The sequence below is a fragment of the Scylla paramamosain genome, chromosome 28 (assembly GCF_035594125.1).
Source record: "Scylla paramamosain isolate STU-SP2022 chromosome 28, ASM3559412v1, whole genome shotgun sequence".
NCBI classification, from domain to species: Eukaryota; Metazoa; Arthropoda; class Malacostraca; order Decapoda; family Portunidae; genus Scylla; species Scylla paramamosain.
Window position 1 is genome coordinate 11,694,744 of NC_087178.1, and position 20,623 is coordinate 11,715,366.

At 39.2% G+C, this 20,623-nt stretch overlaps 1 protein-coding gene across 9 annotated transcripts in view; it reads right to left on the reverse strand.

Moving 5' to 3' along the window:
* LOC135114911 (uncharacterized) overlaps window positions 1-20,623 on the reverse strand; it is a 162,057-nt gene that overhangs the window by 9,507 nt on the left and 131,927 nt on the right. For 6 of the 9 annotated variants that reach the window (XR_010275709.1, XR_010275708.1, XR_010275710.1 and 3 more), the window contains one exon: window positions 6,284-6,440. Coding sequence is in view for 3 of the 9 variants with exons in the window: in XM_064031173.1 (XP_063887243.1) it covers window positions 5,651-5,773; window positions 6,284-6,440; window positions 6,550-6,605 (336 nt within the window). In the remaining 6 variants the exon portion in view is untranslated. Of the gene's footprint in view, window positions 1-4,921; window positions 5,774-6,283; window positions 6,441-6,549; window positions 9,828-20,623 lie in introns of those variants that run through there. The other 3 variants (XM_064031174.1, XM_064031173.1, XM_064031175.1) reach the window with 3 other exon arrangements.

Consider the following 20,623-nt stretch of genomic DNA (forward strand, 5'->3'; position numbering starts at 1 on the left):
TCATCCTTCCTACACTTCCTTGCCCCATGTACTCTCCTTCCTCAGTTATGTTCCTTCCTCCCCTTCTTCCTTTCCTCTTCCTTCCTCTTTTGTCTTGTCTCAAACCTCCCTCCTTGTCACCTCCCCTCCTCATTATCTGTCAGAGATAAGGGACAAGGGAAAGGAATGGGGGGAGAGAGAGAGAGAGAGAGAGAGAGAGAGAGAGAGAGAGAGAGAGAGAGAGAGAGAGAGAGAGAGAGAGAGAGAGAGAGAGAGAGAGAGAGAGAGAGAGAGAGAGAAGGAAGAGGAGAAAAGGGAAGGGGGAGAAGAGAAGGGAAGGGAAGGGAAGGGAAGAGAAGGGAAGGAGAGAGAGAGAGAGAGAGAGAGAGAGAGAGAGAGAGAGAGAGAGAGAGAGAGAGAGAGAGAGAGAGAGAGAGAGAGAGAGAGAGAGAGAGAGAAAGAGAGAATTTTTATTACTAGTAACAATATTTGTGCTTAGTGTATTACTGCTTTAACCCATTTGCGCTGCTCGTTGCGTCAACGCAACACGAAACAAGCTATAACATGATGTTGAGCTACACTGAAAGGACAACATGCTGCATCCTGTAGCTGCTTCTGTTGCCAGTAGACATCCAGTACTCCCAGTGGAAGATCCATATGATTCCTGACATCTCACCATTTTAGGGGAAAAGTCAGTGAAAAAAGCTCCACTTTCTGAAAAATGATGTCTTCATCAAAAAGGAGATGAGTAAAGAAAATCATTATCAAATATTTGTTCATATCTATTTCACAGTAATCTTCTGTTTCTTTTGATGAAGGAACCCTTTTCAACGAAGTTTTATTTGATAGGATGCTGATGACAGTTGTGTAAAAAAATTACAAAGAAAAGTTGTGCTAATGCAACCATCGGCACCTAGTTGTTCATCAATGTTGTGCTAACGCAAGCATCAGCACCGGCTTCTTCATTGTTGTAGTTATTTTGCAATGCATAGTATCTTTTTTGCACATGTAATTGCAGTGAATAGATATATATGTGTAGCCTAGCATTGTTTTTTGACAGCATACATGTTGTGTACACAAATTTTACGCAATATATTTTCTCTTTTTTTTTTTTTTTTTCAGAAAAGTGAAGTTGAACAACATTCTAGACGAGCTAGAGAAACCTACCATGTCTGACGAGAGTGAAGTTAGTGATGAAGATGAACCCAGTGGAATGGTAAAACAAACTGAAGTACATGATCTTTACATCATACCTGCAAATGATGGTGCTGTGACAGTGAAGATTCTGGCGAAGAAGAAAGCGTGGATATCTCTTATCTTCCTTCAACACAATTAACTGCTTTAGCAGTGATAGAATCTTTAGAGTCACAAGATAATGCAGATGAATGTGCTGAAGGACAAGAATCCCAGAAAAAGAAAATAATAAAACTCAGAAAATGGAAAGCACAAGATCTCCCAGAAAAGAGAAATGTCCCATGTTATCCACGCAAACCATCAGTTGCTGATATTCCGCATAAGCCTAGTCAGACATTTGAGCTTTTCTTGGATGTATTAGCAATTGACCACCTACTGAAACAAACTGTGAACTAAGCTATCCAGAATGGTAAACATTCATTCACGTTAACAAGTGATGAAATGAAAACCTTCAAAGGAATTTTGTTGGTGCCAGGGTACTGTTGTGTTCCACGTCACAGACTGCATTTGCAGAGACAGCCAGATGTCTACAATGAGCTTATTGCTGACTCCATGCATCAGGATCGCTTTGATGAGATAATGAAGTTCTTTCATGCTGCAGACAACACAAAGCTTCCCAAAAATGACAAGTATGGCAGAGTTTCTCTGTTCATGGAAATCCTGAATGATAACTTTCTCAAATACAGGGAAGTATTTGGGCCAAGTAATATCTCTATTGATGAGTCAATGATCCCCTATTTTGGTCGATATCTGACTAAGCAGTTCATTCATGGAAAGCCTGTGCGATGGGGTTATAAAGCATGGGTTGCAGCTGATCCAAATGGTTATGTTTTTGATATATCTGTTTTATCAAGGCAAAGATGGTGCTAAGAATAAGGGTTATGCAGCTTATGGACTTGGTGGAAAAGTTGTTTTTGATGTTTTGGATGTTATAGAAAAATATTATCCAATAAAGAAGTTATCCCTTTACTTTGATAACTTCTTTACATCACTCAAACTTATCGAAAAAATCAAAAGAGGGGGCCATGATGCTACTGGCACACTAAGAAAAAACCGAATTCAAAAATACCCATTTACTAATCCTGCAAAGTTTATGAAATTACCTAAGGAATCTGAAGAACATTTTTGTGATGCTGAATCAGGAATAATTGCAGCACACTGGCATGATAATGGCATTGTTACCATTGCATCATCTGAGTATGGTGTATCACCAGTAGTGAAGGCTGAACGTTATGTTGCTTCTCAAAAGAAACATATGAATGTTTTGATGCCAAATGCCATCCATCAGTATAATTGGAAAATGAGTGGTGTTGATAGACTAGATCAAAATATTGCACAGTACTGGCTTTTAATTCGTGGGAAAAAGTGGTACATTCCAATCGTCACTTACCTGATTACAGTATGTGTAAATAATGCCTGGATTTTTGCAAGGGAAGGAGGGTACAAAGAGGATATGTTGTCATTCATATGTGCTGCTGCTACTGAATGGCTACAGAATCATGGCAAAAAGCCAAATAACCCAGAAAGATCACAATCAGTTCTCAGTGTTGCAGGTATATCTGCACAAATATGGTATGATAATGTTGGGCATCACATCATGAAGACAGATCCTCCAAGGTGCTGCTGTTGTCAGTTATGTAACACTCAGACTGTATTCATATGCAAGAAATGTAAAGTATACCTGCATCAAAAGTGTTCAGTACAGTATCATACCATGTAGGCCAGCGGAATCCTATGAAAATGTATCTAGGTTGTACTATTTCTTTTTCGATAACTATATTATAGCTCTCTCTCTCTCTCTCTCTCTCTCTCTCTCTCTCTCTCTCTCTCTCTCTCTCTCTCTCTCTCTCTCTCCAGGGGTTCTAATCACTGGTTTTCTTTCATTTATAGTGAAGTAATTCTCATATTTCTTTTTTAGTGAAGAAATTATTATCATGTATCAAAAGTGAAATGTATCTGTTTTTTTCAATTTTTCTTCCTTGCCAAGAATTGTATCCTAGGACCCTCCTTTGACTTTTTTATGTGAAAAAGAGTAAACTTGTTTCCCATAGTGCCCATATATGTTCAAATCAAGGGTTTTTTCTTTCTTATGTTTTTGTTAGTACATGCTAACAGTTGCGTTTACGCAACATGTAATGTGGTCGGACCGCCACTTGTTGCATTTGTGCAACAATAGATTTTTTGCAATAAAATGTAAGAAATTGCACATATGGAGTTTTTTTTTATCAAATTTCTGCAGTTTCCTTTCACATTATGCATATAGCAAAGCAGCAACATGAAATTCTAACTTTCATTTTTTATCGGCTTAAATGGGTTAACTCCACACCAGTAGGCCTAGGCATCTGTGCTACCACTGCACTAGATGCACGGTAATTATTAGAAACTTGTTTTCAAGAAAAAAGTGTCTAGTGCACTGGCAAATATGGTAAATATTTATTTACTTTTCTCAGTGGAAGGGCTTTGTTGGAAACATTAATTTCTAACAGGTATATGATAAATGGTGACAGGCATTGTCATGAAATGAAGTTTAACAACCCATCTTAAACAGTGGGTTTTTAATCAGCTAGGGTCTGGGCCTCAAGAAGAACAGAACTCTGGACCCAAGTTTTTATAAGCACATTCCCAGTGTGGCTCATGCAGTTACACTTAGGGGTGAGTAGCAGTCACTCCAGCTACCACACAAAAAAGTTGCTGTACTCCACTCAACTTACTACTCCAGGTGGGCATTCCAGTCAACATTCCAGCTAAGTACTCTGACCAGTCTCAGGCCTGTGCACTATTAGGTACTTAGTTAAGCTTAGGTCTGCCACTAACATACTATAACTTGGGCTTGCCATCAATGCATATTGATGCCAAGTTCCCAAATGTGTATCGCTTGCCACACTTCCACAAGGAGAGCTACATTTCCACTTCATAGGTGTTTCACTGATTGATTTTTTTGGTAATATCATACACATAACATACACAATACACAATTCTTAAGTATGTCATTGTGTAGATCTCTTAATTTATATTTTGTATGTTAATTCCCACAAATGTACACCACAAATCTGTATTACGGAAAAATGTTTTCTATTTTAAAACATTTATTGAAAATTCAAGAAACGAAACAAGAGCAAAGTAGTGTTTTTTTTGACAGAATTTATTCAATAAAGCCTCTTTCAGCATCAACCACATCATCACAATCAGATCATCTCAAAATTGAGAGGATAAGAATTTTACAATACTAGGAGACAAATTTTGAAATGCCTGGCAGATTCTCTACCTCAGCTCAGCTTCATTGTTATGGGTAGTCTTTTTAGTGATCCTTTTAACTGCTCCTCCATACAAAATAGTCAAAGGGATTGTAGTCAGGTTAGTTTAGAGGCAACATACCTGGGGTAACATGGTAAAAAAAAAAATTATCCTCAAGCCACTTCTGATTTTTCCTGGCCTTGTGTGCTGATGCAGAATCTTGCTAGAACAAGTATTGTCTTCTGCAGCAACTTCCAAGGCTTGATTATGGTTGCTAGAACTTCTTGGTTCTTTTTTGGTTCTATTTTGGTTCACTCTCAGGCCTTCTTTAATGATGTGTGTGGCATAACATGCCTGTCACTGCTGACAACACCAAAGACCACAATGTGAACAGAAAACTTTGTTTTCATGATTCTGGGCACATCTTTAGGACACATAGCCAACTATCTATTGTTCTGCTTGTTGTGCACTCATCCTGGCAAAAGATTTTCTCATCAGAAAAGAAAAAAAAAACTTGCTGTTTACAAGATTTGTTTTTGTCATTTCAGTGAGCAGTCCCATCCACATTTTGTGGAGTTATTGCAAGGATCTTCAGTCAGAATGCTTTCAGAATGGCACAAACACAGAAATTTCAAGGATTGAGATGGAGGGATCAGTGTCATTGAGTTGCTGCACATACAAAATTAAATTGCCACTCTTCACTCCTCAATTGCATGTCTCTGGCAGTCATGATCTCCACATCAAGGTCAGGATCTACTAACAGCTTCCTAATTCTCTGGACTGTCCTCAGTGGCAACTTCAACTATGATGACATTGTTGGTCATCCCAGTTCAGATGGAGTAAACTATCACCTTCCTTCTGCACTCCTCAGGCAACTCATAACCATTTGTTCTGTTTGGGATCTGCATTCTTTGAAGCCTAAGTGTAAACTGAAAATCCTGAATTAATAGTGTGGATGCAGAAAATCTAGTTCTATCTGGATTTTTCCAGTTAAAACACAGCAATTCTACTTTCGCATCCTGTATCTTTTCAATTAGTAGGCGTTCTTGTTCATTCTAAATTTCCTAAATCCATCTCATGTTCCTGTTCATCCAACTCCATTGTGTCTTCATAGCACTTGCTCTGAAATGACAAGCAAAATATCCTTTAGATAGGACATCTCAAAGCCAGGGATTTAAAATTTTGGTGCCTGTTAATGCCAGAGGCAAAAGGTATCTCAATTGATTGTGATCCAGATGGTGTCTCAGCTGATCAAGAGGCAGAGGATGTGACAGATGCTTGAGAGATAGTGATCACAAACTGGTGTTGCGAGTTTGTGGCCTGATTGTGAGAGGGACATGCAGTACCACAGTACTTGGAACATAGCCTTAAGTGCCAAAAATAAAAGAATATTATCAGTCATATTACAAGAGAGAGAGAGAGAGAGAGAGAGAAAGAGAGAGAGAGAGAGAGAGAGAGAGAGAGAGAGAGAGAGAGAGAGAGAGAGAGAGAGAGAGAGAGAGAGAGAGAGAGAGAGAGAGAGAGAGAGAGAAACTACATGGCCACCCCAAACAAGAAAAGATAATTAAAGCGACCAACAGGTTCCCCAAAATTTATTGCAAGTGCATAGAGCTAAAATTATATTTCTAAGACAGCAGATAATCAATGGAATTATTCTGTATATTCCTAATATACAGAATATATATAATTGTATATAATTGTATTCCTGTATATTTGTTTTTAGTTAGGCAAATATCTTATGACTTTTCTGATCATGTGAAATAGTTTTCAATTAAAACTTTTGACTACATTTTTCCGGTTGTTTCCTTTTAAGGGTCTTTATTGTACTTATTACTTCTGTTTTGTCAGATAAAAAAATATTACAGAAAATACTTACTTCCTGGTCTGTCAGTTCCCAGAATTCTGAAGAGTCTAACTCTTGAGAAATGATGGTGAGCACAGTAGCTGTGTTCACATTATCCATCTTCTTGTTTGGAGATCCCTCATCTGTCTTCATGCATTGTCTCTTGTCTGTATTATATTTCTTCTTGGCTCTGGCAAATGTGAAGAGAATTATTAATATTTAAACATTCACAGATAAATCTGAATTAAACTTTCAAAATGATACCTAAATAATCCATGCACTATTAAATATGTATTTACCTAGTTGTGAGATACAGGATAAGTGCCACACTAGATTCATGCTGTCCCATCTCCATATTGACTTATCCAAATTTTCTTTAAATTTATGAACTGTCTTGGCACACACAGTCTCATCAGTAAGTTAATTCCACACTGCTATGCTTCTGTGAGAAAAGCCATGTTCCTTAATGTCTGTTCTGCAAACACTCCTTTTCAATTTTCTTCCATGTCCTCTGGTACCTCTCGTATCTGGTATCACAAGGTCATCCTTGTCCAACTTTTCCATCCCTTCCAGTATTCTATATAGTGCTATTAAATCACCTCTTTAATTTTTTCCAGTGTAGTCAGACCCAATCTCTTCAACCTCTCTATAACTATACCCTCTTAGGCTTGTAGGGATTTTTGCTGCAGCTCTCTGAATTCTTTCTAGCTTTCTGATATCTTTCTTCATACTTGGTGACCACACTAATCTTGGACATATTGTTATCAGTTTTTTTTTATCATATCTTCACCAATAAAGGTGAGTGCCATCTTGATGTTTCTCAGCATATTATATGTTTCTCCAGTGATCTTGTTAATATGCTCTGCAAACAACAGTTTATTAGAATTGGTTAATCCCAGATTTTTCTTCTGTTCTTAAAGTAATTTTCTCATTTCCCAAATAGTAGTTGTCTTCTGTTCTTTTTGCACTCTTTCCAAACTTCACCACACTGCATTTCTTGGCATTAAACTCCATGTTCCATCTCAACAACCATTCATTTATCTTAATTAAGTCTTGATTCAGACTTTCACAGTCTTTTTATTTGTTACTTTTCTCATAATCTTAGCATCATCAGCAAAGAGGCTTATGTAGCTTGTCACTCCTCTTGTCATGTCATTTACATATACAGTAAAATCCCTTTCATCTGGCATTTGAGTATCCAGCAGCTTCAAGTATCTGGCACATTTTTCCCTGAGCCTTAAAATCAATAAAAAATCAGTGTGTACCCATAAAATCAATTAAAATTCCCACGCGAGGCATACTTTGTCCCCTCGCCACCAGAGCACACTGCTTTGCGCCACCCGCGGCCCACTGCACTGTGTTTACTCAGTGACTCAGTCCTGCGTGTGCACTGTTTATCGCCTGACGCCTTCATAATGCTAAAGTTGTAGAAAAGAGGAAGCATGTTGTGCTTACACTTAAGCAGAAGGTAGACATTTGTCGATGATTAGAGAGAGGTGAAAGCAGACTGCAACTAATGGCGGAATATGGTGTGGGCTCATTAACTATTTATGACATTAAATCCCAAATGAAAAAGTTGCGGGATTACATGAAAGCCATTGACACCCCAAAGGCAGCGGAAAATCATCACACACTGCAGTATCATCGTGGTGAAATGATGGACAAAGTATTATACGAGTGATTCAGCTTGAAAAGATCAGAAGGAGTCACAATTACAGGCCCAATGCTACAACTGTGTGTAGGTGAGTGTGAGGTGGCAGTGCGGGTGGCGACGCACGGCACGGCGATCAGCTGATCTTTGTTGTAATAAGATGCGTGAGTGTAGGGTGGTGATTGTGGACATAATTTCACTTCTATTCAAGTATCTGGCAATATTCAAGTATCCGGCATGTCGGTGGTCCTGTGGATGCTGGATAAGAGGGATTTTACTGTATTGCAAACATAAATGGTGCTACTAATGATAATTGTAGAACTCATTTCAACTGTGATTACTGTCCTCATTTCTCTGTCTGTCAAAAAGTCAGTCATCCATTTTTAATAATGATCCTCCCAGTCCAATATTTTTCAATTTCCATATTAGCCTTTTGTATGGTACTTTATCAAATGCTTTTGTTAGGTCCAAGTATATGCAGTCAGTGCGTCTGTCTGTCTCTTGCACTATGTCCATTACTTTTGAGAAGAAGCTTATCAGATTGTTACACAAGATCATCCTTCTCTAAATCTGAATTGTCTCTTTGTTATCACATTGTTGTCTTCCAGGTATTTCACCTATCTGCTCTTGATGATGATCTTTTCATAAATCTATGATGCCACACTTGATCTATACTGGTCTATGATCTAATTTGTCTTCTTTACTTCCAGTTTTGTGATTTGGGGTAATATCCACCCATTTCCAATCTTTAGGTACTCTTCCTTCCAGCAGGGTGGCACTGATTATATTGTGTATCACTTTGGCTAGTTGTGAACAGCACTCCTTTAGAATCCAGTTCAACACACCATCAGGTCCAATTGCTTTCCTTACATCCAGCTCTTCCAACAATCTCTACTTCTGATGATGATGTTATTACCTCTTTCAGACTATTCTCATTTTCTATTGTTATCTTTTCTTCCCTAAAATAATTTTCCTTAGTAAACACTGAGTGGAAGTATCTGTTGAACACTTCTGCCATCTCTACTGGGCCTCTGACTGTTTTCTTCTCCAACTTTTTACTCTGCTGATGTCTTCTTTAATCTTCAATTTTCCATTGATAAATCTATAAAACAGTTTTGGTAGATCTTTACATTCATCCACAACATTCTTTTTGTAATTCTTCAGCTCATCTCAGCGTATTTTGACATATTTGTTCCTATTTCTTATATAATTAGTCTACAAGTAAATTTTTATTTTCCCTCCACTTGTTCCATGCTTTTCTCTCTCCAGTCTAATTTTACTTCGGCAAATCACTTGTCTGCTAGATGGTGCCGTTCACATGAGATACACTACACTTCGCCACACAGTCAGTTACTACGCAGACACCACACAAGTCGGATGTCGGTCCCGCCTCCTGTTCTGTTGTTACGACTTCTGTTATCGAGGAGTGATAGGAATATTACAGTTTTCTTGTTTGGATTGTGTATTATGATTTCCATTACCTGTTATAAGGGTGGAATATTGTCTTTAGTTATCCGTTACCTGATTATAGGGCGGAGTATTGCCTATGGATATCCGTTATCTGATAAGGGCGGAGTGTTGCCTATTTGAATCCGTTACCTGATTTAAGGGCGGATTATGGACTATAAATATCCGTTACCTTGTATAAGGGCGGATTATTGATTACATGATATCCGTTACTTGGTATAAGGCGGATTATTGGCAAATATTTTATGCTATATATATATATAACAATATTTGGGCACTCTCGTGAGCCGACATAGGTGCGAGATGGTTCCATCTTGTTACCCATTATTGGGGCAAGAGGAATATTGCCTTATTTACAAGCCTGGGGGCATTTGACTTCCCAGATTACTATAAGGAAGGAGTTTTTGATTTAAAGTTACCCTGTGTGTGAGGTTAAGGCACCCGTGGGGTTATAAAAGGAACTGCTGTTAAAAGGGGTGGCATCTTGTTAACATTAGCCGCCATGTCTAGGACGCCTTCTGATGCTTGCCCCAGTCCTGAGAGATTCAGAACTACCAGCATGCCATGCACCTCAGCTAAGGTAAAGGAACTACACAAGGGGAGTAAACATGAAGAAAGATCCAGATCTAAGAGCCGTTCTACTCGTCATGAGAGGTTAAGTTACTCTCGGTCACCTTCCCCTTCTCCAAAATACGCTGGTGAAGACAGCACTGCGCCTTCTTTGGGCATGATTATGGATGCTTTGACTGAGTTGAAGAAAGACATGGACAAGCTTAAGAAGGAAAATAGGGCTGTGAAGTCAAAAGCAGTTCATAACAATGCTCCCCTGTAGGTGTCAAATAATACTTTGATGCCTGATTCTCAGGAATCACAGGCAGGATTTTCTGGATTTAGAACTCCACTGAGGGAGGACAGTGATGAGGAAGAGGAAATCCAGAGGGATGTTCCTCATGATAGTATATTGTTACAAGGTGCTAAGAATTATGGACCCATGGAAACTGTCTCAAAAGAACTTGACAAGGAAATTGCTGCAATGGTGAACCACCTGTTTATTAATGGCATGAGGCAGGAAGATTACAAAGCCATTGTAGAGGATGAGGTGACATTTAGACCAAATAACTGCCATGCATTAACTCAAGTGGATTGCAACCCACAGGTCCTGGACGCGCTGCCTGCAGAGGCAAAGAAGGCAGACTTCCGCTTAAGGGAAGTGGGAAAAAGATATTACCAAGGCAGCTACTATTGTTGTAAAATCGCTTATTGTGCTAGATAAGGTGGCACATGATGAAGAGCACCAAATTATTGCAAATGAGGTGGCCATGCTCAATGGTGCATTGGCATTATTGGGTAATGCCCACTACAGAAATAACTTGAACAGGCGACATATCATAAAGAGGGACATTAATCCCAAATATTCTCATTTGTGTGCTGACAAGGCTCCCATGACGGGTCTATTGTTTGGGGATGACCTGTCACGAGCCAACAGAAATATTGAGGAGGCAGAAAGGCTGGAAACCAAATTCACTTTTAAGAAGCCTACATCTTGGACTGCAAGCAGTGGCAGATTTGGTGGAGGTAAACAATGTAACTTTTTTGCCAAGGCCTCCTCCTGTGGATTCCCATCCAGATATCAGCCGTATGGTTTTCGCAGGATGCCCTCCAGTGGTGAACACAGGCGCTCCTACCCTGCTCCTACCCTGTGAGAGGCCGGGGTCAACATAACCCCCGGCGTTAACCCAAGTGAAAGAACAATTTGAGGCTGGGCAACTTCACAAGTTTATCAATAAATGGTGTGTGATTACAAGTGACCTGTTCATTTTGGATATGGTGGAACATTATCATCTGAATATAGATGAAGCTAATATCGGATATTTATTTAGAGAGGATATACAGTATGTCTTTAGTGAGGAAGATAAACTGATTATGCATTAGGAGGTTAAAAAATTGTTAGAGATAAAGGCCATCATAGAGACACATGGACAGGATCAACAAATACTTTCACCAGTTTTTCTGAGGAAGAATAAGACGGGGGATTATAGGATGGTGTTAAATCTTGAAAAACTGAACAGGCATGTAGAATATACTCATTTTAAAATGGAAAATTTTGAACAAGTATTACAGTTGCTTAGTCAAGGAGATTATATGGCTTCTATAGACCTTAAGAAAGCCTATTATTCAGTAAAAATTGAAGAGGAACAACAAAAATATCTGTGTTTTAGATGGCTGGATAAGATTTACCAGTTCACATGTCTACCTAACGGGTTTTCGGATGGTCCTCGTCTATTTACAAAACTTCTGAAGCCAATTTTCTCTACACTTAGGCATAAAAAGCCACAACATCACTAGTTATATTGATGATACGCTTCTGTATAGTAGCTCTTTGCTGAGATGTTTTGATTGTATGAATGACAACATTCAGTTGTTACAGAGTGTAGGTTTCTGCATAAATGTGGAGAAATCTGTTTTATGTCCCACTACGCGTATTGAGTATTTAGGTAACGTGATAGATTTGGTGGCCATGACAGTTACCTTGCCGGCGTGTAGGAGGGATGAGATTATACAGCATTGCTCTCTTTTAGTCAATAGACAGAAAGAAAAAATTAGAATTGTGGCAAGAGTGATTGGCCTGCTGCTGGCAGCAATCCCAGCTGTAGAGATGGGGAAGATGCACTATAGGAGGATGGAAAGAGCAAAGATCAAGGCTTTGGAAGAGGCATGTGGAGACTTTAATAGATGGATGAACATTACAGAGGAGATTAGAACAGATTTAAACCGGTGGATTAAGAAATTGGAGAATCAAAACAGGAAAATATTCAGAAATGCACCAGATACTGAGTTGTTCACAGATGCTTAAAATCTAGGATGGGCAGGTTGCCAAAATAGCATCACTACCAATGGCAGATGGTCCCCTGAAGAGGTGCGTTCGCACATTAATGCGTGAATTATTGGCTATGTTATTCTCATTGAGATCTTTTACACATCTCCTTAGAGGTTTACACGTCAGGGTGTTATGTGATAACACCACAGCGATTAATTACGTGAATGAGATGGGAGGTGTTAAGTCAATAGTTTGTGATGACATTAGTAGGAACATCTGGGAATGGTGTCTTAGTAATGGGGTATGGCTGACAGCTTCCCACATACCAGGCAAATATAACGTCATGGCCGACGAGGCATCATGTTCCTTTAATGACGGACATGAGTGGCAGCTGAATGAGATGATATTTAAGGAATTGTGTTCTATATTTGGGAATCCTTGTATAGACCTATTCGCTTCATGTTTGAACAAACAAATGACTCCATTCTGTGCATGGACACCAGATCCAGAGGCTGCATATATTGATGCAGTTACAATTCCGTGGGCTAAATTTAAATTGGTTTACCTCTTTCCTCCCTTCTCTCTGATCTCTAGATGTCTGCAGAAGTTAAGAGAGGAAAAGACCAGAGGATAGATCATAGTGCTACTTTGGCCATCACAACCGTGGATGGGGGTGCTCCTTCAGATGCTAGTAGACGACCCTCGGGTCATACAGAGAAGAAAAAATGTGCTAATGCATCCGTCAACTGCTGAGGAACACTCAATAATGAAACACACAAATTTGATGGCTTGTCAGTTGTCCGGAAACAACTTGGAGAACATGGCATATCTAAAGAAGGTACGTAAATCATTATGGCCTCTTGGAAACCAGCAACAGGTAGACAATACAATACTCACATCAAGAGGTGGACACTCTTTTGTAGTAGAGGGAACATTAATCCCATTGCACCATCTATAGCAGATATATTAAACTTTCTGTCTCATAACTTTCAAAGGAATGTGGGTTATGAAAGCATTAACACGGCGAGAGGGACTCTATCTGCAATAGGAATTATGGTGGAAGGCTGCAGAGCGGGCAATCACCCACTTGTCAACAGATTTCTGCGGGGAGTCTTCAACTTACGCCCTTCTACACCCAGGTATGCGACGACCTGGGATGTGAAACTTGTATTACAAAAGATAAGACTCATGGAACCACTACACAGCCTAACATTGAAAGACTTATCGCTAAAAATGGTGATGCTGATGGCAATGACACAAGCAGCCAGGATCCAAACTTTGCACTTATTGTTGGTGAATATGGCATTTGGAGAAGAATCTGTTACAGTTTTGTTCAGAGGTAACATCAAGCAATGCAGGCCAAAATTTAATGTTCGTACTATTGTGTTTAAAGCTTATCCTCAGGATTACAGATTGTGTGTAGTTAAGGCTATGAAAGAATATATAGAAAGAACTGAGAGGCTAAGGACAGAATCTGGAAATGCAGATGGGAGACTACTCATAAGTTATATAAAACCTCATAGGAGTGTTTCTAAGGACATGGTGGCAAGGTGGCTTAAGACCATGTTATGTAAGTGTGGGATTGATACCAAGAGGTACACAGCAGGTAGTATTAGACCTGTGTCAGTGTCTAAGGCCAAGGCACTGGATGTGCCTATTGCCACCATCATGGCAAAAGCTGGTTGGGTGCAGGATGCCACATTTGCTAAATATTATAATAAGGATATACAAGGGGAAATAGACCCTTTTCAAGAAGCAGTGCTAGGCTCAGTATAATGTAAGGTTTAAAATGTTATCAGCAGTAAAAATCATGTTCTATTTTCATAAATGACAATGGGGTTTTTGTAAAAGGAACTTTTATTTACACCTATTTACAAAATGTGAATTTTGACAGAACCCTTTACATACAACACCCACATGACTTTAAAATCTCATGTGAACGTCACCATCTAGCAGACAAGTGATTTGCCGAAGTAAAATTACAGAAGTACATGAGACTTACTGTAGGTTAGTTGAAATGTGCTTCGGATTTTGCAAGGCACATCACGTCTGCTAGATGGTAGAGTTCACATGCCCTCCACTCCCTCCCTTTGTTAATTGATGATTCTTGGTTTACACAACAAAAATTCACTGACTGGAAGGGTTGGGAGATAATATTTCATGTGGGAAGTTGTATCTTTAAAGACTGACTGTGTGGCGAAGTGTAGTGTATCTCATGTGAACTCTACCATCTAGCAGACGTGATGTGCCTCGCAAAATCCGAAGCACATTTCAACTAACCTACGGTAAGTCTCATGTACTTCTGTAATTTTAGCACATCTCTTATTATACCAATTCTTCTTAAATATGTTCTTCATTGATTTCTTAGTGTTACTGTATGTAAAGCGTATGTACCTCATGTCATTATTCCTCGGCATTTATAAGTGAAATGTTCAATAGTTTTCTATTTGCATGAAAACGTGTAATATGTGTAAGTATCAGTATTTAATGCTATATTAAGCACCGAAGCCGATGCTCACTTGTTAGTAGTGTGGGGTTAACCTGCTAGTCGCCTGCGGGCATCACTCACAGCCAAGTCGCGCTCAGACAAAGACGGGCAGGATGGTGACCGAGGTAAATACTTTAATTTTGTAGTTAAAACTGATTGTCATAGTGCCAAGTTAATTGCATGTATTGTTAATGAATATTGTAATATGTTGAAAGTGTTTAATATCCGTGTATAATGTTATTTTGTAAGAAATTGAGACCGAGAACTTGTTTGCAGTTCTTACGGTCATGCCTACCTCATCAATAAACGTGTCAGGGAGAACTGCCTTTCCTCGACCCTACGATGATGGGTGTGATCAGTAAAACAGATCACCTGAGAGCCAATTGATGCCCAGCCGGTGCGGCTACAGTAAGAACTCGACCTACAAGCAAGAAATTGGCTCCATGTGAAACCGTAGCAAGAGTGAGTCACAGGACGAGGGGACACTGACGTAAGCCTATAGGTTGACCTCTGAGGCCCCGGGGTCAGCTCTACCCTTGACGACAACCACTCCCTTCTACCCACTGTGCCTCGCCACCATTTTGTAGAACCCATGGTCACAGGCAAGAAAGTATAATAGTATGTATGTGCACTGAATTGAGTAGCCTAAGTGAAAATTACCCACAATTAGCTAGTATTAAGAGTGGTAATTTTAATTGCTCTTTCAGTGTCTCAGTATTGACACAATTAAGTTGTTAGATATGTCTGATACTGAGGAAATTAATGCCGTAGATGGCCTTAGGGAAGGTGAGGGTGAGCAAGTGGACAGGGATCAAACTTGTATTGAAGAAGTTAGTGTCAGGGAGCGAGTGCTGACCAACAAAGGAAGAGAATATCAAGTCAGTGTAACCAAAGGAAGAGCAGAGTCCTGTAAGTGTAAATGGAGCAGTGTTACCAGCAAAATTAAGAAAGGATTAAAAATTGTAATTAGCCCCTTTGAATTAGAGCCCATGTCAAGTGAAGTAATAGAGGCATTTCATCAGTATTATGTGGAATACACAAAACTGGTGGAACTAGAGCCAGAAAAGTCAGAGGAGCTAAATGAAGAGCTGGAACACAATCAACAAGTTCACCATGAAATATTAGAAAGTATAGAATGTAAAAGAAAGGAGTTAAAGAATGACAGAGGATCAATTTGTTCTAGCAAACGGTCTAGGCATTCTAGAGTCTCATCTACTTCATCACATTCATCAGCAGCACAAAGAAAGCAGGAAGTAGCAGCAAAGGTAGCCAGACTTAGAAAGGAAATGGAATATCATGATAGTTTAGCAGAGGCAGAAGTTATGTTAGCTAAGACAAAAGCAGAGGCAGAAGCAATGTTCTCAAAGAAAAAGAAAGAGAGAGATTTAGCAGTTGCTAGTGCAGAACTTAATGCTCTTAGCTTAGTTGAAGAAGAAGTAAAAATGCTTCCAGGTAATGATGAAAGTGTAGAGAAGCAAAGTTATCTTCAACAATACATAGAGTCACAAAATGAAATGAAAGCACAAGCAATTGCAAATCAACAAAGTGACAATGCCATGCCTCACAAATATGTTACATTCCATGACCCACAGAAACCTTCTTCTTGCAATAGAGATAATGAATTGATGACAAATGAAGTACATGGACAAATATTTAGTGAACCTCAGGTAATAAATCTCAACCATACAGCTCAAAGTCTTGCACCAAGCTCTCGTAGACACACTCATAATGTTAACATGCCTAATAATGTGAATAATGTGAGACAGAATCATCAATCCTTTTCCCATCCTGGGGGAACCTTTGCAATCAACATACCTGATCCCAAGTGGAGCCTCCCTCCAATAGAGCCTAACACTTTTGATGGAGAACCCATGGAATTTCCAAGTTGGTTGAAAAACTTTGAAACTTATGTAGAGTCTAAAACTTCTATTGGTAGAGAGAGACTTGCCTACTTAGACAGGTATACAACTGGTGAGGCAAAGGATGCCATTAAAATGTTAATGCACTTTAACTCTGATGCTGACTATGTGCAAGCAAAGAAAATTCTTAGGGATAGATTTGGAAACAAAAGCATCATAGCTGATGCTTACACAAAAAAAGTTAATGAATTGGCTACCAATCTCTCCGCATTATGGTCCAGCATTAACAGCATTCTCAGATTTTTTGAAGTGCTGTTTAGCTGCAATGAAACACGCTTCTTATTTGTTATTTCTGAATGACTCGAGAGAGCAGAGAAAGGTGCTAGCAAAACTCCCTGAACATATTGTTCATGACTGGAGAAAGCAAGTAATGATATATCTTGATGCTAACAGTAATAACAACACTCCTAGTAGCAATGAAGAGCACCACCCACCCTTTGAAATGTTATGTGAATTTGTCCAGAAAGAAGCAAAAGGAGCAAGCAATCCATTTGTTTCCTGGAATTCAGTAAGTAGGGAAGTAAATGACTGGATCAAAACTCACACAAGGGCAACCAATTGGAAACCAAGGGAATCAAACATCATGACAAAGAATAGAGGGAGTAGACCTTTCATGGCTAAAGCAATTGAGGAAAAACCAATGTGGTCATTCCAAAGTAAAGTAAATGTACAAGCCAACAAACAGTATCCCAAGGACCAGGAAAGGAAAGGACGATTCTGTCACTACTGTACAAAGGATCATGATTTAGATGATTGCAAGGAATTTGCCAAACTTGATGGTAATACTAGGTACAAATTTGCTAAAGAAAAATGGTTATGTACAGGGTGTCTAAAAATGGGTCACAAAGGAAAGGATTGTAGAAGAAGGAAAGTTTGTAAAGTATGTCAGAGATACCATCCCACAGCTCTTCACAATGATGACATGACAAGAACTGAGAGCCAAAGGGTGCCAGCACAAGCAACTCAGCCTAAAGATGATAAACCCACAGTAGTAGCAAATAAGGTCAAAGTTACAGAATCAGTGACACATGACAGGCACACCATGATAGTTCCTGTATGGTTACATCATGTTAGTAATGAAGAGAATAAAGTTTTAGTGTATGCCCTGCTGGATGAGCAGTCTGATGCTTCATTCATCAAGGAAAGCACTCTGAATAAATTGGGAGTTAGTGGACCATCAGTGTCACTCAATATCCACACAATAAGTGGAAAACAAATCACTGATTCTATCAAAATTCATGGACTTAAAGTAAGAGGTTATAATGAAGAAGTGGAAATATCAATCCCTTCAGCATATTCAACAGAAAACATTTCAGCTGGACAGAGTCAGATACCAAGGCCCGAGACCGCTTGTGACTGGCCCCACTTAAAGGCAATCTCTGACAAACTAATGAAATATGACCCAAACATTGACATAGGACTCCTCATTGGTCTTGACTGTGCAGAAGCCATTATGGCAGAAGAGCAAATAGCAGGTGATAGCAAGAAGCATCCCTATGCTCGTAGGACAGAGCTAGGTTGGGGGATCATTGGTAGAATCTCACCCCATTCAAGTCCATTGGAGGATACAGTGGTAGTCTACAGAACAGTGCCACAAGAAGTAGAAATCAATGAAGAAAAGAGGGTTAATTTCTTAGTGGTTCCTACTAAAACCAAAGAGATGATTAATCCTTCTCAAGTCAGAGATATGTTTGAACTTGACTTCAGTGATAGAAAGTCAGCTGACACTCCATTATCATATGAAGATAAAAAGGTTTATGAGTAAGATGAAAGAAGGAGTACATCAGCTGAAGGATGGCCATTATGAGTTGCCCCTTCCTCTTAAAGATGATAACGTCAAGCTTCCAAACAACAAACTATTAGAAGAGCAGAGACTCAAGAAGTTAAGAGCTAAACTTGAGAAGGATGATCAACACAAAGGTGATTACAAAGTGTTCATGGATGATATCATTACAAAGGGTTATGCAGAGGTTGTACCGACAAAGGATTTAGTTAGGAATGATGGTAAGGTCTGGTACATTCCACATCATGGAGTCTATCATCCGAGAAAGCCAAAGAAGTTGAGAGTTGTCTTTGACTGTAGTGCAAACTACAGGAACCAGTCACTAAACAGTCACCTGTTACAAGGCCCAGACCTTACCAACAAACTTATTGGAGTGTTGTGTAGGTTTAGGCAAGAAAGCATTGCACTTGTATGTGATATAGAAGCAATGTACCATCAAGTGAAGGTCAACCCAGAACACAGAGACATGTTAAGATTCCTTTGGTGGGAAAATGGTGACCTTAATAATGAGATAGCTGAATACAGAATGACAGCTCACCTGTTTGGAGCTACTTCATCTCCAAGAGTAGCCAACTTTGCTCTTAAGAAAGCTGCAGATGACTACGGGTGTGGATCTGATGCAGCCAAGTTTGTAAGAAACAACTTTTATGTTGATGATGGTTTGAAGTCAGTAGCTACAATGGATGAAGCTGTCACTCTTATTCAGCAGAGCAAAGAATTATGTTACAAGGGAGGTTTTAACCTTCATAAGTTCTTGTCAAACAACAAAGATGTATTAGCTGCAATTTCTCCTCATGAGAGAGCAGATGGAATTAAAAGCTTGGATTTTAGTAAGAATGAAGACACACTGCCTATAGAAAGAACTTTGGGAGTTGAGTGGTGCATAGAATCTGACACATTTCAATTTAGAATAAAGCTGAAAGACAAGCCACTCACCAGGAGAGGCATTCTGTCAACAGTGAGCTCCATGTATGATCCATTAGGTCTAGTGTCACCTCTCATACTGACTAGAAAGCAAATTTTACAAGAATTATGTAAGAATGCAGTTCAAAGGTGCCAGATTATGTCAAACCTAAATGGATAAAGTATCTCCTGATCATGATGGCCTAGTAAGAGAGGTTAAGGTCCTGGTTTCAGACTGTAATCTCGACAACCAGGGAAGACACATAAAGGCAAACAGGACCATCATAGAGAGGCCAATACATAGTCTAGTATTGCTGTTAGAAGGTAATGCATAATAATAGACCGGAGCATCCCCGCCAAGGAGCCAATGTAACAAAACATATTATGTGCTAATCCTAGTTTTAAGGTACATACTAATCTTAATTTAAGGTAAATTGTTACACAATTTAGGGAAGCCATGTTACTGTATGTAAAGCGTATGTACCTCATGTCATTATTCCTCGGCATTTATAAGTGAAATGTTCAATAGTTTTCTATTTGCATGAAAACGTGTAATATGTGTAAGTATCAGTATTTAATGCTATATTAAGCACCGAAGCCGATGCTCACTTGTTAGTAGTGTGGGATTAACCTGCTAGTCGCCTGCGGGCATCACTCACGGCCAAGTCGCGCTCAGACAAAGATGGGCAGGATGGTGACCGAGGTAAATACTTAATTTTGTAGTTAAAACTGATTGTCATAGTGCCAAGTTAATTGCATGTATTGTTAATGAATATTGTAATATGTTGAAAGTGTTTAATATCCGTGTATAATGTTATTTTGTAAGAAATTGAGACCGAGAACTTGTTCGCAGTTCTTACAGTCATGCCTACCTCATCAATAAACGTGTCAGGGAGAACTGCCTTTCCTCGACCCTATGATGATGGGTGTGATCAGTAAAACAGATCACCTGAGAGCCAATTGATGCCCAGCCGGTGCGGCTACACTTAGTGACCCATTTCTCCACTCCTTTATTATAAATATCCAGGAAGGTGGTCCACTTTTCTTTTATGTCGCCTGTTTGAAATACTTTGTTCCAATCCATTTCATCAAAATTCTTCATAACTTCTCCAAAATTTGTCTTACTATAGTTCAACCATTCTCTCTTGTGGTCTTCTTTTCTTGTACTGATGTTTTCATCCATTACTAAGAACTGAATCAATGCATAATCACCTTTTCCTATTGGGTTTTTGTGTTTTAAATCCTCTACTATGACTTGTTCCTTGGTAAAATTTGACTGAGTCTTGATGGTGTCATTTTCTCTGAATCTCGTGTCTTCTTTAATCCACAACGCAAGAATATTTG